Raw genomic sequence first — 16,298 nt, forward strand, 5'->3', positions numbered from 1 at the left:
CAGAGCAGCAGCAAGACCCTGCTGGAGACCTGGGCAGGGGCAAGGGTGATGAGGCTGGGTGGGCTTGAGGCTGGGGGGGCAGGTCCCAGGGACTCTCTGCCCCATTTAGAAGTGGGCTGGACTGGTGAGGGCCTCTGAGGCCTCCCTGGTCCCTGAGCCCCAAGGGCCTGTGGCCAAGGCCTCCTTGGCTCCTGCCTGGGACAGTGAACAGGGGCCTACAGGGGCCTATGGGAAGGGGCTCCAGAGGCCCCTGCAGGGCGGGGGTCTATAGGGCAGAGCCTGGACAAGGTGCAAGGGCAGAGTGCAATGGTGTCAGGTAGAGGGACTGGACCTGGGATTGTCCCGGGGCTGAGAGGAGCCGGAGATGGGGTAGGTAGGTGGGCAGGGGACTGGTGGTGGCAGAGCAGCGGGGGTGCTGGGGGGGCATGCATGGGGTCCTCAGGACGACGGGAGACTCCAGGCTGCTAAGTGGAGAAGGCATGGATACAGCACCAATAAATCTCCTTCTCTTTCTTGTTCAGTCTCTTGTCAGTTCCTCCCCACCAGCCCCATCCCACTCGCACACCTAGGCAACTCTCCTGCCTCTCCTGATGATGTCTCAGACCTCGTGGACCTCTGACCCTCAAGCTCTCTGACTTCACATACTCTGACCCTCATTAACCTGACTTTCTCAGCCCTCTGACCTCCTGCTCCTAGGTGAAGCCCCCATCAAGTCCCTTCCCTTATTCCTTCCTGGGGAGCAGGCCAAGGTCCGGCCCCTCTGGGCATCCTTTCCTGATCTGTGGTCCAGTCACTTGGGCCAGGGCATCCTCAGGATGACGCCCTTCTCCTGGCCCATCCAGAGCTCAGGAAAACTCCATGTTCTGGGGACCTTCCATCCTGCTGGGGCCAGAGCCTGATGTGGTACTGGACGGGGGGTTGGTCAGCCTGCGGCCCTGCTGCAGACCCCCGTCCAGGTCGACACTGGCAGATGGTCCCGAGAAGCGGCCTGCCCGGCCATCAGATCCACTGGATGAGCCCCTCCTCAGCCTCAGGCGCCCCGCGGGGCCACCGCCGGTGGGAGGGAGAAGGAACCTTGTCCCAGATGTTGTCATAGCTTCTGGGGGGACGGCCATCTGGTGGGGAGGGCAGACAGACATGTGCCTTCAGGAAGCAATACCCAGGGGTCCCCAGAAAGAGGCAGGAGCCCTCGCTTACCTGGGGGAGGCGGCAGGGGGCCCAGCGACGCTTCTCTTGCAGGGGAGGCCTGGGGACACAACCACAAGTCTGAGAGCCAAGCACCGGGGGCCCCTGAGCCTTCCCTCGTGCCCCCCGCTGCCCCTTCCTGCCCACTGCTCCCTGTCCTTGGCCTGTGCCCACTCCATCCTCCCATTTCCATCTCTCCTGCAGGGTTCCGGGAGGCCCCCCCGCCATTTTCCCTCCCCCCAAGAAGCCCTGTCCAGGGTGCGGGCTGCTACTCACAAACTGAGGGGAGTCTGGGGGCTGGGACCCCCGGCCCTTGATGGAGCCTCGGTGCCGCTGAGGGGCTCGGGACTGCAGGGCACCCTTCTCAGAGTGTCCAGCGCTGGGCTCAGAGACAGGCACGGACACGGGGACAGATGGGAACAGGGCAGAGGGCTCAGGGCCGAGCGAGTTCTGCATCACACTGAGGAACTGTGGGGAAAGTGGTGGTGACCCAGGCCCTGCGCCAGGGCCTCCATGGAGCTGGGGGACCCCCGCTCCAGAGCCCCACAGCCTCTCATCGTGGCCTGAACCAGCCCAGGCTTCGGGCACCTCCAGCCCCTTCTGTCACCCTCATGACTGACCTCGTCCAGGTCCTGGACGTCTGTGATTATGTGGTGGGAGGTGGCAGGTGGCGTGTAGGGATCAACGTAGAGTGGGGAGTGTGGTGACTCCAGGGGGTGGTCTGGGGCCACAGGGCCGCCCTCCAGGCCCGCTCTGCTCAGCTGCAGGAAAGCAGAGGAGACAGGTTTCCTGGAGCTGCACATGCCGTCCTCCCTTCTCCATGCAAGAGGCTTCTGCATGGCTCCAGGACCACCTGGGCCCAAGACACAGAGGCCAAGGAGGGAGGACGGGAGGGTGAGCCAGGCCCGGAACCGGTTCAGCGCGCTGGGCCCACCTTGGTCAGGTCCAGGTGCAGTGGGGTGGCTGGACTGGGCCCCTCGCCCCGAACCTTGCTCCTGGGTGAGCGGCTGCTGCCGCCCCGTCTCAGCTCTGCCCTCTGTCTGACCATGCTGGTGCAGCTGGGATTGATCTGGTCCTGTAGAGACCAAGAACCTTCCAGAAAGTTCCCTGGGGCCCTCTCCCACACAACCTTCTGAGGCTGCATCAAGCTCCCGCCAGCCTGACTCCCCTCCCCTGAGGACCTAGGGTCCCTCTTGGGATGGGGTGCCATGGGGACCCAGGCTCCCCAGCACAAACTCGCTTCCTGCCCCCGTCCCTTTCCCTCGCCCATTCCCTTCCTCCAGACACTCACGGGTGCAGACTGGGCAGGGCAGCCTGTGGTGGACGGCACTGAGGACTCGGGGAGGGAGTGGCTGGTGCGGGTGGAGGGGGGCACCGGGCACCCAGAGTCCCAGCTGGTCTGTCCATCTGAGGTGAGAGAGCCTCGGCCGCCGCCCATGACCTGGGCAGCGCAGAGGTGGGTGAGCAGGATGGCAGGACCCTCTCCACACCTACCCGTGCCCAGACCCACCCTTCTGTCCTCCTGTGGCTACACTGCCTGGAGCCTGAGCTGTGGGGCGGCCCCCTACACTGACCCTCACCTGTGTGGGTGTCTGCAGCCCCAGGAAGCTCTCCAGGCCTAGTGCAGCGGGGGCCGCCTCCCTGCGGGAGATGGCCTGCAGGCAGAGCAGCCAGTGGCTGTAGTCCTCGTAGCTGGCACACAGCACGCGGATGGTGTTGATGAGGCGCCCTGCACACAGATGCTGTGAGGGGCCAGGTGGGCAGGGCGCCCTGGGGAGGCCCCACTGAAGAGCTGGCACCCTCCAGGCTTGTGCCTCCCTCCCAGCCCCGCCACAGCCCACCTTCAATCAGGAAGGAGCGGATCTGCTTCTCTCTCTCCTCCAGGTTGATGTGGACGGCTCTGAGTGGGAGCTCCCCCTGTGAGGAGCAAGCAGCAGGGAGGATGGGGCCTCTGTTCCAGGGGGCAGCCAGGCACCAGGCCCGCTTGGAGAGACAGGCCCCTCTCAGGACACTGAGAGCCAGCACACGAGAGCCACCCAGGAGCGGCCGTGCCCCCGCCACCTGCCCCCGTGATGGTCTGGCTGGTGGCTGAGGACCCTCTGGGATGACACAGGGCACCAGGCAAGGGCCCCTCCTTGCCCACGTCAGAGCTGAGACCAGACTGACCAGGGAAGCGGGCCTGGTGGGTTTGGCCAGCACGCCTCTGTTCCAACAGGCCCCGAAATACAGGTTCCTCCTGACCCAATGCCCCCTCCCACCCCCACACATAGGGTGCCTCCCTGGGGCGGGTCCACAGTGGGGAAGACCCACCTTAAAGGAAAGCCCATCTGCTTCCTCAGAGAAAATGGCCAGGGAAGTCGGGTACAGGACCAGCAGCCGGTCCCACTGCTCCTGTGAGGGGGTCAAAGGGCAGAGTGGGGACATCTGGCCTGGCCCCCATCTGCTACCTGCACCCCTCCGCTGCCTCCTCACCCCCATCTTCTCCCCTACCTCCTCACCCCTCCCCCATCATCTCACCCCCATCTCCTCCCCCATCTCCTTACCCCTCCCCCACCTCCTCAACCCTCCCCTATCTCCTCCCCCACCTCCTCACCCCTCCCCCACCTCCTCACCCCTCCCTCATCTCCTCACCCCTCCCCCACCTCCTCACCCCTCCCCCATCTCCTTACCCCTCCCCCACCTCCTTAACTCTCCCCTATCTCCTCACCTCATCTCCTCCCCCATCTCCTTACCCCTCCCCCACCTCCTCAACCCTCCCCCATCTCCTCACCCCCATCTCCTCCCCCATCTCCTTACCCCTCCTCCACCTCCTCAACCCTCCCCTATCTCCTCACCCCATCTCCTCCCCCAACTCCTCACTCTTGCCCCACCTCCTCACCCCTCCCTCATCTCTTCACCCCTTCTCCATCCTCCCTCCACCCCCCTGCCCTCACCTTCTCTCACCCCTGTGTCCCGCCCCACCTGTGAGGGCAGATGCTGCAGCTTGACCCTCGAGGCGCAGATGGCGCTGCCTGCCACTTGGCGTCCTGAGGCCGTCCGCAGCTGAGTCAGCCTGCGCTGCAGAGTCCAGGGAAGCTCGTCCTCGGGGGGGTCCTGGTAAAGGGGGGTCAGGGCAGGCTGGAGAGGGCGGGGATGGGAAGGGGGTGGGGTCCCAGCACTGACCTGTGGTGGCGCTGAGTGACAGCGCTGCAGTCCTCCCACAAGGGCCATCTGCTTCTCCAGGTGGTATAGCCAGCGGCCCAGCTCCGCCTGGCTGGGGCAGAGCACCAGGAGGGGGGCGGGCAGCGGGCCTGCGGGCGGGTGGCAGCAGAGGGGGCTGGGCCAGCAGCCCACAGGCAAGGCCCCTCCCAGGGGCTCCTCCTGACCCCGGACCCAGGTCACACACAGTTCTGGAGATCCCCACCCACTGCCCTCACCCAGTGTGATAAGTGCACGTGTGCCCATTGGAGCCAAGACCCCTAATGCGCTCAGGGTCCTGCCAGTGTCCCAGAGCCTGGCCAGAGGCCAAGGTCACTGAGCAGCCCTGGCTTTCTCACCCTCCCAGGGGCCTGGTCCACTCATGCTTCCCACATACCTGTGATCTGGAAGGCATGCTCTCTGGACCCCTCTAGTGGGCAGACCCTCAGCTCCATCAGTGGTAGCAGCCCCTGCCAGGGCACAGCAAGGAGGGTAGGGCTGGGACACTCTCAGTGGGAGGTGGCCGCTCCCTCTCCTCCCGCCTCCTCCCTGCGCCCATCCCCTCACCTGGAAAGTGAGCCCTTTGGAGCCATGGGCCTGGAAGTAGAGGTGCGAGGGGAACAGCTCCAGGTAGCAGTCGCTGGTGTCCTGGAGGAGAGCAGGCGGCGTCTGAGGGGCTGGGGGCAGGCCTCAGGCTGGTGCCTCAGCACTCCTCACCCGGCCAGCCCCTACCTGGCTGTGCTGAAATCGCAGCTGGACCTTGGCATAGTGCACAACCTTGCCCAGGTTCCTCACGGGTACCCTCCGCCGTCCTTTCTTGAACACAGTCAGGAACGGCTGCTCCAGGTTTTCTCGCTGGCTCTCCAGGCTTGGGATATCCTGCAGGGAGCAGAACTCAGAGGAGAGGGCCTGACTTGGGGCCGGCAGCCCCGAGCCTGGACATACCTGCCAGTCACACAAGACACAGATTAAGAACACACACACCCCATCATGCATGCCTACGGAACCTACACACTCACGCACGCACGCACACATGCACGGCTTCCCTGCCATCAGAGCGATGTGGTCTGGTGGTGGACACAGTGAGGCGAGGTCTGGACTCCGCGGAGAGTCACCCATGTTTCTGCCACTTCCTGAGCTGTGTCCCCTTGTCCCAGTTACTCAACCTCCCGAGACCTGTGGGCCAGAGGGGTTTCCAGGCCTCTGAGTGAGGCTCGCTCGAAACCCTCGGGTGCCTCGAGCTGCTGGTGGATGTTTAACATCTGGTTCTACAAAAGGAAGGCATACATACTCCCGCCACAGCCCATTTCAAGCCACTGACGTGACGTCAGTGGATGTGGAACTGGGGAGAGATGCAGCGATCGGTTCTCGAGAGTTGGTGCTAGCCCCCAGCCCCACCACGTGCCCTGTGACCTTGCTCACAGTGACGGCCAGGGTCCTGGTGGCCCTCCCCTCACAGCAGGTACACGTCTGTCCTCGCTCTTGCTGTTCCCTCGGCCTGGAACATTCAGCCCAAACTCCCTTCTCACCCTTCGGGGCTTGGCTCAGACCTCACCTCCTCCGTAAGGTCCTGTCTGGGTACCTTCTGACCTCCCACCTTCCCTGAGCCCTCGGCACATGTTTCCTCCTTAGCGACAGCCACATCTAACTTATTATATCTTCCACTTGTCTTGCCATCTGGCTCTGTCACAGGAATGGGAACACAATGAGAACAGGGTCTTTGTCTGTTTTTCCCACTGCTGTGTCCCCAGGGCCTAGAGCAGGCCTGGGATGTCTGCAGAAAGAGGGAGGGTCGGTGCCTGCAAGCCCTTGACCAATCCTGGTCCAGAGAGCCCTCTACAAAGAGGGGCTGAGTCATCAGATTGGAGTCAACAGGGACGGGTGCTGACCTGGGGCTGAGGGGCCGAGGTCGAGGGACTGAGTTGGGGAGAGGGCCACGCTCCCTGTGGGAGCTGGCTCGGGCTACCTCTCGGGCTGCTGTGCTCTGGCCAAGCTAAGCTGCCCCTTGGGCAAGCCCAGGAATGTGAACAGACCGACACACAGCTTCCTGGCCTCCCTGCCTCTGGGTGGGGCCTCCTGTACCCACACCCAGGGCAGGGATGACGCCGGGACGGGACCATGAAAAATAGGCCACGGAGCAGGACAGGCCAAGCTGCTGGCCCTGTGGGCCAGGCTCAGCCTTAGGGAGGAAGGGCCCAGGGAGGGGCCTGCTCAGAGCCGTGGCAGGGCTGGCTCATGTGTGGGTGCAGAACCCTCCATAGGGCAGGGCCCATGAGAGCTGGCTCCTCCCCCCGCCCCACCTCCCAAGGTTCAGCATGTCTGGCACCCCCTCTAGCCACCATGCCCTGGCAGGAGAGGACCATCAGGGCCACCATGCCTCAGGGAACCCCACCAAGGTCACATGATATGTCCTGGGCCTGGACAGATGGAGTTGAGGTCTGAGATACGGCCACATGGAAGGAGTGCATCCTGGCCTGGCCAAGCCAGGCCCTGAATGGAAGTGCTCTGTCCATGTCTCTGAGGAAGCATGGTTTCTGAAGCCAGCATTGGCCCACAGGGAACCCTGCGACCTCAGAGAGCAGAAGAAGGGTCAGGCCCACTAGTCCTTCCCAGCCTGATGGGAACACATTGGAAAAGTGGGCTCTGAAGCCCACACCAGCTGCTAGGCCTCAAGAGGAGGGTGTGAGGACCAAGGAATAGAGGGGGGGAAGCCCTGGCCCAAGCTACTGGCACAGAGTCACAGGTATTCCTCCTCTGTCCTCTCCAGATGCTCCTGGGGTAAGAAATTGGGGGATCATTTCCCTCACATCCTGGGGCCTCCATACATAGTGGAGCCTGGCCTTGATCCAACGCCAGCCATGTTGGGAATAGGGCTGGCTGTCTCTCTCTCAGCTAACCCTTAGCCCCACAGTGAAGGGCAGGGCAGTTGCGTGGTATTCAGCTCAGAGGTGGCCTAGCATGTGCTTGGGAGCCACGTCCTTGCTGTGTGGACTTGGCAAGGAGACATAGCAGATTGCTGTGAGATGAGGCACAGGACATACCAAGGAGACACCACCTGGGAGAAACTGAGGCCTGGAGTACGTGAGAGGCTGGCTCACTGTTTACCTGAGCCTCTCACTCTCTCAGAGTGACAAGGGGGGTGAGGGTTCACAGCCACACTGCCTGCATGACACCAGTGCCCACACAGCAACAACACAGACAGGCGTGTGCCTGGTCCCGGGGATCGGGCAGACACCAGGGCTCATGGCTCACAGGGATGGCTCTGAATGTATGGCTTGGCCATGGCACCCCCTCCGGTGCAATAGAGAGACTCCTGGAGGCCCCGCCCGTGGCCCGCCCCTGCCGGCTGCTCGCTCACCCCACTGACTCAGTGTTGGGTCTCAGTTTCGCTCTCTGCTCAGACTTTCAGCCAGATGAGCTCCCCAGGGCGGGGCAGTGTCTACTTCCTCACCTTGTTCTGGATTTGACTCCCCCCAGCTGCCAGGGGAAGACCTTGAGCTGAGCGAAGACAGGACACACACATGCAGTCACATACAGACCACCGCCACCGCACCCCTGCAAGTGAGCTCGTCACTTGAGCTGGGACACGCCCACCCACCAGCTCACCGTCCCAGGGATGTAGCAGAAGATCTTGTCGGCAGTGGTGTCCCCGTCGGGACCGGCCTCGGTGCCAAACAAGCCAGTCAGCTTCCTCGCGCCATCCTCTCTGGGGACAAGGGAGGGGGGCTCACAGCCTGGCCCCCAAGACAAGTTGAGGGCGACCCTGTGACCCAGAGGCGAAGGCTGGGCCCCTGCCCCCCTCACCTATTTCCCTTCAGTGAAGGCTTTCTGGAGAAGGAGGCCCGGAGCCTCCGAGGTGCCTGAGGGACGCAGGGGCTGTTCCCCATGGCGTTGGCGGCAGCAGTGGTGGCTGGCCAAGCTGAACAGGTCGACGTCTGGGTCCCTCTGTTCTGAGCCTCCTGCCCCCGCCTCCTGGGGCGGGGCTCTGGGAAATTGCCCTGTATCCAGGAGCCCGGCAAAGGCGGAGCCTTTCCAAGGAGGGACCTGGCCCTACCTGAGCCGGGTCTTTCAGTTCTTGCCCGAGTCCTCCACACATGCAGTCCAGCCTGGGGGACAGGGGGGAAGTACCCCCCACAGCCCAGTCAAGAACCCCCCACTCAGCCTCCAGTCTACAGGAGGGCCCTTGAAGGCCTGGCCTGTGAGTGCACTCCCTGCCTACACGTAGGCTGGGGGGTGCCTGGGGCTGGAGGTTGGTGAACCGAGGGACCCCCTTCCAGGCCTCCCCTACGTGAGGACACATCCTGTTTCCACGTATATACCAGTCTCTGAGTCACCGGTGACTGTAAGGGGGTGTGCCTGCTCTCAGCCACGGAAGCAGGAGTTTGCAACATCGGGGAAGGGGAAGCCAGGACCCTCTCCCAGTCCTCCCCTGCCCCAGTCCAATCCTCATCTCCAGCTGTCAAGGTCCCCGAGGCCTACCCAGAATCAGGAAGGAGGCCACAACCCTCCCAGGTACACCCAGGCCATCACGGTGAGGTGAGAGGATGCTGTGCAGGCCCCCCTCCCCAGAGCCTGAGGTGAGCCAGGGGCCACAGGAGCCTCTCAGGATCAGGCTGACGGTGAACCATGCTCCTGGTTGGCACTTGTTGAGGACGTCGCCAGTTCCGCCCCACCTGGACACGATGGTGCTGCCTCAAAGCGCTCAAATGCCAACGCAGTGCCTGAGCCCAGCTGCAGACCCACCCCGAGGCCGGCCCGCTCCACCCAGACAGCACCCTGAAAGGCAGAGATGGATGCTCAGCCTCAGGCCCACAGAGCCCAAGAAACGTGTTTATTGTTCAAGTCGACTCATATTGCTGTGTGTGGTCTGTGGCACACGTGTGCCCAGCTCAGTGCAGGATCCAGAAAAGACACTACCCCACAGGAAGGAAGCCCAATTTGTGCCCTCCCTGGGAGCGTGCCTGGCTGGGGGAGGAAAAGGCGGTGTGCAAAGTACAGGCTGGGGGGTCTGTATCTGATTAGAAAGCCCCCCCACTAACCCTGGCTGCTCTGCATCTGACCCGTGATCCCCCAGACCTGCAGAGGCAGAGTTGGCCCAAATGTCCACCCCCATTGCTCCCTGGAGCCCCCAGCGGATGGTAGGACACCCTGAAGGGCAACTTGCTCCCAGAGACACAGACACTTCGACTAAACGTATAAACTGGGAGCTGCAGCGCTGCTCATCCACCAATAAATAATGAATAAATAAACGAATAAATAAATAAACGGCACACAGAAAAACTAACGCTGAGGAATGAACACAAACGGGTGGCCTCAACAAAGACGTGGACAGACGGTGCAGGACGCCCCAGGTGGGGCCACCCCTTGGGGCTTAAGGCATGTGGAAGGCCGCGGGGTCGGCCTCTGTGCAGTCCCTGCCGTAGGTCAGAGGCTGGTGGACGACACGGACAGCGTGGGCGAAGAAGGCGGCGGGAAGTTGAGCAGCTCAAGCACCGCCACACCCACGCTGCTGCGCCGCGTGAACATGCAGGCGGCAGCCACCCACTTGTTGGTCCTCGGGTTGTACTTCTCAATGGAGTTGAGGCTGGAGCTACCGTCGTTGCCCCCCACGGCGTACAACCAGCCATCCATGGCCACCAGGTCATGCGTGCTCCTGGAGACGGGTGGTCAGTGGGGCATGAGCGACGGGGCGGGGCCACCAGGGCGTGGGAAGAGCCTCTGGGGGCGGGGCCACCAGGCGTGGGCGGAGCCTCTGGGGGCGAGGCCACGGGGGGGGGGGCGGGGGAGGAGCCTCTGGGGACCAGAGTTGGGAAAGCCTAGAAGTAGAGGGCAGGGGAGGGAGGTGTGGGCACACCACACAGGGGTGAAGCTGTGGGACACATCTGTCAGTGTGTGTAGAGGGGAACGGCGACAGGGGACACAGCAGGCCAGTGGGGTGGGGACTGGCGCACCTTCGGATGTTCATGGGTGCCACACTCTCCCAGGCACCAGCCTTGGGGCTATATCTCTCCACCGAGTTGAGACAGCTGGTGCCATCATTGCCGCCAGCCACATAGAGGGCCCCCTCCAGCACTGCCACACCCGCGGAGCTGCGCCGGCTCAGCATGGAGGCCACAGGTGTCCACGCGTTCACCTGCAGTCAAGAGCATGGGCTAGGGGCAGACCCATCGCAACCTCCCTCCACCTCCACAGTGTAGACCCCTACTCCAGGGTGGGGTGTCTGTGGGACTTGGGTGGCCAGAGTGGTGCCCTCAAGCAGCTCTTGGGAGGCACTGTGATAGTGGTGTGTTTCGCACCTGGGGCTCGTACTTCTCCACGGAGGCCAGGTGTGATGAGCTGTCGTAACCACCTACGGCGTACAGGTTCCCATCTGCAGGGAGGCAACATGCCCATGGTGCACCTGCTGGGGTGGGGTGTCGGGGGGGCAGGCAGGGGTGGGCACTACATGAAGCAGGCCCTGTCACCCACCGAGCATGGCTACACGCACGTATCGTCTCCGGGTGCTCATGGCGGCGATGGATGTCCATGTTCCCGTCAGGGGGTCATAGCGCTCGGCACTGTGGACACCAGGACCGCCGCTGACCTTGAGCTCTGGCAGAAAGGCTGTCCTGGCCCCAAGACCTGCCCTCCCCATGGAATGACTAAAATCCCACACTGGGCAGTCATGGAGACTGACTTGAGTCCCCCTGGAGCAGGAAGCAGGGCCTACTAGATGGGCACCATCCACCTGGGCCCAGCCCTGGACTGGTGGGAAGGATCCCAGAGAGAAAAAGAGGGGGCAGTAGGGACTCTGGTGACGTGAGTCAGGTGGCATCCCCCTTTGCTCCCCTCAGGTGTGACCTCTGCTGCCCTGATGCAGCCATACCTGTTGCTGAGACAACCCCGAAAGGCCACCCGGCCCTGACCCCAGCCACTACCTGTTGAGGCAGGAGGCCCCATCGTAGCCGCCAGCTGCATACAGGAGCCCGTGCAGGGCAGCCACACCCAGGCAGCTGCGCCTTGTGCCCATGCACACCTCTGGCTGCCAGGTGTTGGTCACAGGGTCGTACGACTCTACAGTGGCCAGGTCTGAAGTCCCATCGTAACTAGGGGAGGGATCCGCTGCCGGTCAGGGCTGGCCCAGAGAGAACACGCCAAGCCCCTGACCCAAGACCATCCTCCACGCTTACCCGCCCACAGCGTACAGCCTGTTCCCAACTGCTGCCACGCCCACTCGGGCCCGGCGCGTGGACATGGAAGCCACCACGTGCCAGCGGTCAGTGCGTGTGTCATATGCTTCACAGTCCCCATGGATGGCAAATAGGCTCCCACCACCTAGAGAGGGGGAGGTGACAAGGCAGGAGGAGGGACCCAGGGAGGCAATGGGCTGGTGGGTGTTGGCACAGCTCGAGGTCAAGGGAAAGGGGACTCTAAGGGTGGGTGGGGACAGGGATTGGCAAGTGGGTCACACTGCACAGGGTCCTCCATGGGGGGACAGAGTAGAGATGTGGGGTGGGTACCAGACGTGACCAGCACAGGGTAGGTGAGCTCTTGCTGGGCTTGTGGAGAAAAAATGCGGGGCAGGGACGTGGGGGAACTGGACGTGAGGGGACAAGACAGGTGGGCGTACCCACAGCAAAGAGCACGGGGCCAGCACCCTCGCAGCGCCGGGGCCGCGTGCGACTCGTGCCCAGGACGCCCCTCTGTTCGGGCAGCAGGTGGAACTTGAGGGCCTCGATGAGCAGGTCCTTGCAGTCAGGGTGGTGCCTCACCAGGCTCTCGGCATCCACGTGGCCCAGTAGGAAGTCCCGGCTCAGCAGGGGCAGGCGCACACACTTCATCAGCTGAGGGGGGGACGGGGGGTGGGCACGGTCAGGCAGCAGGTGGCACCCATGGGCACATGTTGCCCCGGCCTGAGATGACCCTAGGACACCCTGAACCCTCCTTGAGACATGTGCTCATATCACCCCTGTGGGGGGTCTCTGAACACAGAGAGGCCCAGGTGCACCCAGGCCCTCAGCCATGGTATCCCCTCCCGGACACCACAGGCCCCCCAGGGCCTGGCCTCACCCGAGGGACATGCTGCCTCCGAGCATCCACGTCATGCTTGACCCAGCTCAGGACGGCACGGTAGACATCCTCCTCCGAAGGCACGTTCAGGCTGTCACTGGAGACCAGTTCCAGCACCTGGGGGTGGGGACCCTCAGACCTGAGATTTGGGCAGGACCCTGAGGGCCCATGGAGCCCTGAAGGTGCCTGGGAGGGACAGTCCAACAAGGGGCCCAGTGTTTCTATGAGGGAGCCAAGCAGGGTCAGGAGCCTCAGATCTGGTTCTTGGGGGCCTAGTCCAGAGCAGCCCTGGGGACGTGGAACCAGGAATTCAGGGTTGAAAGCAGGGATGTGGTCAGGACAGAATGAGGTCAGGACAGGATGGGGTTAAGAGTCGAAAGTGAAGGCCTGGGTACAGTCAGAAAATAGGGAAAGGGTAGAAGGACCCAGGGGATGGATGGTGGGGCTGGAACATGGGTCAGAGACTGGGAATAAGGACTGAAGAGCAAAGGGCCAGGTCTTAAGGGCCCAGGGGATGGGGGCCAGGGGCTGAGGGCTGGGTCAGGGTCCAGGCTGTGCCCCGGCTGGCACGTTACCTGCTTCAGCGGCAACAGCATGAACTCCTCGGTCTTGGCCACGTCCACGAAGTGCTGCAGCACGTACCTGTGTGCCGCCTTGAGTAGGTCGCTGCACGAGTGTGTGTCGGCGAAGCCCCGGATGCCCAGGCAGTTGGAGGGATCGAGCTGACTGAGCAGGAACTTGCAGCAGGCATCACGGACGCCATTCAGCTGCAAGAGGCTGGCAGCCGGGAGCAGAGTCTGTGGGTCGATGTGGGAAAGAGGGCCAGGAGAGCAGGGACAGAGAAATGTGATATAAGGAACTGAGGGAACAAAGAGAGGCACAGGGGGACGCTAGGGACATAGGGAGAGCTGAGGCACAGGGCCCAGTGGGGAATGGGACTGAGGGACAAGGCAGCTCACCTGCACGTTGCCTTCGCCCACCACGATCTCAGCCGTGTATGCAAACTGCACCAGCTGGTCCAAGGCCTGGGGGTCGATGTCATGCAGAGTCACGTGCGTCTGGCGGCTCTCACTCATCTCATCTGTGGGGACAGCGGTCAGGGTGGTGCCCACCTGGGAAATCCGTAGAGCCCCCAAGTGCCCAGACTGGATGGAATGGTACTTGCTTGTGAACATGGCGTGGAAATAGGGGCTGCAGGAGGCCAGCACCACCTTATGCGCCCGGATCTCCTTGGCAGCCACGTGCAGGACGATGTCACACAAAAGGCCGCGCTGCCGCATGCGGCTCATGGCCACGAAGGCATCGTGGTAGTGCCGCTTGGAGTTGTGGGACACAGTGTGGCCCTCGCGGCTCAGCAGCTGCACTGCACCCTCCATGGGGGCAGTGGGCCGGGCCTGCCGCGGACGTGCACGCTCTGCCTCCGGGCTGCAGACAAGCAGTACCAGGTCAGGGTGCACTGTGCAGGGAGCTGCCCACCCACCCTAGACCTTGGGCAGGGCCAGCACTGGTCACCCCTCCCCAGTGGCCCAGACCTGGCTTCAATCAAGGACCAGCTCTCCAGGACCGCCTCTGTCACCTGGGCTCCACCCCAATCTGCTCCTTCTGTGTCCAGGGAGCCTCCCTGGAGTCAAGAAGACTCCTGCAAAAAGCACCTGCTCCCGGCACAAAGCGGGAAGATGCACCTGGTGCCCAGGGTTGGACCTGTACAGCTTCCTCTGCCACTAGCCCTCCCCAGCCGCACACTCCCCTCTGCCCAAGCACCCCCATAAGAGCCAGGCCCCCCTCTGCCTGCGACTCTCATTAAGAACCAGGCTTCCTCTGCCCTCCTCTGTCCATCGCTGGCCACCCTTCCCGCACCCCCGTGGGAGTCCCGTTTCCTCAGCACGGATTGGGCACACAAGAAGTACACGAAGTGAAACTGGTCAGTGCTGTCCCAAGGCTCTGAAAGGGACCCCTAGACCCACCAGCAGAACTGACCTCACTCGACCCTCTGGAGTGGCGCCCCCGCCCCGCCCCCGCCCCCGTCCCCGGCTCATTCTGCAGACAAGCCTCCCGAGCCCTGACCAGAGCAGCCGGGATTCAAGGGCGGCGGGAGGGGGCAGAGCCTCCGAGAGCAGCCGTCTCTGGACACCCTGCCCCGGGTCCGCTGTGTGCGGGGACCAGCGAAGGGGGCTGGACCCTCCACGGGCGGACGGAGCCTGCGGAGCGCCGAGGCTGCCTACTCCGGGCAGCCCGCCAGGGTCGGCGCGCGCGCCCTCCCTCCCTCCCTCCTTCCCGGACCTACTCGGCCCCCGGCCGGGTTCACGGTCCCCAGTCTCCCAGCCCACTCACGCCGGCGGCTGCGGCTGTGGCTGGGGCGGCGGCGGCGGAGGCGCCTCGGGCCCGGGCCCCGGGCTGCCGTGCTCCGGGCTCTGCGTCCTGCCGGCCGGGCGCTCGCTGCGCGGCTGCATGGGCTCGGCCACCGGACCCGCCGCCGCTCCGCGGAGGACGCACAGATGACCAGACGCACGGACGGCTGGAGGGCTGCTCGGCGGTGGCGGCCTGCTCAGCGTCCCCTGCTCCCGCCGCCTGCCCGCAGCCGCTGTTTCTCGGCGCCGCCCGCCCCGCCTCCTGCGCTCCCCCGCGGCTTCTGGGACGCAGCGTAGGCCACGGATCCTCCGCCGGCGCCCCGCCTTTCTCCTCCACCCGGAAGCCCCCAGGTCCCGCCTTCCGACTATCTCCAAAAAGCCTCCAGGACCCGCCGGCCCCGCCAGCTCGTTCAGGAAGTGCACCCTCGACACACCGAGAGCCCCGGGGCCTCGCACGTGCTGCCCCTGGGACCTGAGCCAGCCCTGCCTGGGGCCTGAGCCAGCTCCAGGGCCGCAAGCGGCTCTGCCTCTCTGTGGCCCTCGGGCGGGCCCCTTTGCTCTTCGGGCCTTTGCTGGGTTTGCGCCTTGAATCCTACAAGTATAACACCTACAATTACCAGGCCTTGAGCTGGACGCTGGCTGCCGGGGCAGCGGGAAGCACACAGCTTGGGGACCTGCCCAGAGTGTCGCCGGCGCCCTAGAGGCTGTGGGGTCTCCTATTGTGGGTTCAGGCCCGAGGACCCTCGCCCTTAGGCAGGTGGGGCAAGGGAAGTAGGGCATAGGCTGGCTTCCCCACCTCCCTCCTTCCTTCCCCAGGGCAACCTTCCAGCCTCCGGGCCTTTGCACATACTGGCAGTCCCCACCTAGCCCCGTGTTGTGGACCTAGGCAGATGTGTTCGTAGGTGAATTTCTAAGAGAGGACTCGCTGGACTGAGTATCAAGGATAGCACTTTCAGGCAGCTTTGGCCAAAGTGGCTTCAATATCAGCCCCAGTTCTGCGCGCTGCCTGCCCCCTGCCCCCGCACAGGTGTGGTGGGACCGTCCCGTGACGTGGGGACGGCTCTCGTCGCGCTGACGCTCCTTTGATGGGGCGAGGCCACCTGGCCAGCAGGGCGTCGTTCGTCCTTGGGAACTGCCCACGTGGCGTCGCCATCTGTTTTCTTTGGCGTTTCTTCCCAGACGGCTGGCTTTTTGTTACTGGTCTGCAGAAGCTCCCTGGACAGCAAGCCTGTCTGCTGCATGATCCCCCCCAGACGCGCGTCGTTCGTCGTCCATGCGCTGATGTCCTCACAGGCACGTGTTTATGGAGCCCGGGGCAGCTGTGGGCCCGGCTGGGCGAGGGCGCCGCGGCCCGGCCTGTCTTCCCCGAGGTCCATACTGTTATTACTGCCTCTTACAGAGAAGGACACGGATTTGTGAGCGGCAAGTCCTGCCGATGCTCGAACTCTGTTGCCCGGCGCGCAGCAGCGGCGTGCGGGAGCCCGGACAGAAGCCGCCGCGCAGAGGGTGTGAACGCGCCCTCCCGCCTGCGTGCCGCCG

General features: G+C 63.9%; 2 protein-coding genes across 4 annotated transcripts; both read right to left on the bottom strand.

Annotated features, from left to right (window-relative positions):
* Nucleotides 1-71: 71 nt before the first annotated feature.
* Nucleotides 72-8,503, bottom strand: PLEKHN1 (pleckstrin homology domain containing N1). Of its 3 annotated transcripts, XM_044769389.2 has the most exons (16): nt 8,167-8,393; nt 7,969-8,068; nt 5,095-5,241; nt 4,930-5,010; nt 4,760-4,832; nt 4,348-4,475; nt 4,147-4,278; nt 3,496-3,576; nt 3,027-3,102; nt 2,766-2,914; nt 2,477-2,626; nt 2,120-2,260; nt 1,806-1,946; nt 1,462-1,653; nt 1,198-1,246; nt 72-1,115 (listed from the first exon to the last, which is right to left on the bottom strand). In XM_044769389.2, exons 1-16 carry the CDS (start codon nt 8,247-8,249, stop codon nt 1,000-1,002), a joined length of 1,839 nt encoding a protein of 612 aa, XP_044625324.1. In that variant the 5' UTR covers nt 8,250-8,393; the 3' UTR covers nt 72-999. The 3 variants fall into 3 exon arrangements, 2 of the variants coding, with proteins under 2 accessions (XP_044625324.1, XP_044625323.1); XR_006527359.2 differs by having other exon boundaries at nt 2,766-2,927; nt 4,147-4,475; XM_044769388.2 differs by having other exon boundaries at nt 4,147-4,475; nt 8,167-8,503.
* A 649-nt stretch (nt 8,504-9,152) lies between these two features.
* KLHL17 (kelch like family member 17) lies at nt 9,153-15,642 on the bottom strand. Its single transcript, XM_044769383.2, has 12 exons — nt 14,743-15,642; nt 13,577-13,836; nt 13,371-13,492; nt 12,987-13,208; nt 12,412-12,528; nt 11,972-12,185; nt 11,532-11,676; nt 11,280-11,447; nt 10,831-10,919; nt 10,659-10,732; nt 10,314-10,495; nt 9,153-10,015 (listed from the first exon to the last, which is right to left on the bottom strand). The coding sequence occupies exons 1-12, from the start codon at nt 15,537-15,539 to the stop codon at nt 9,787-9,789; spliced, it is 2,619 nt and encodes an 872-aa protein (XP_044625318.2). The 5' UTR covers nt 15,540-15,642; the 3' UTR covers nt 9,153-9,786.
* Between the last annotated feature and the right edge of the window lie 656 nt (nt 15,643-16,298).

Source organism: Equus asinus, chromosome 5 (assembly GCF_041296235.1).
Source record: "Equus asinus isolate D_3611 breed Donkey chromosome 5, EquAss-T2T_v2, whole genome shotgun sequence".
Classification (NCBI taxonomy): domain Eukaryota; kingdom Metazoa; phylum Chordata; class Mammalia; order Perissodactyla; family Equidae; genus Equus; species Equus asinus.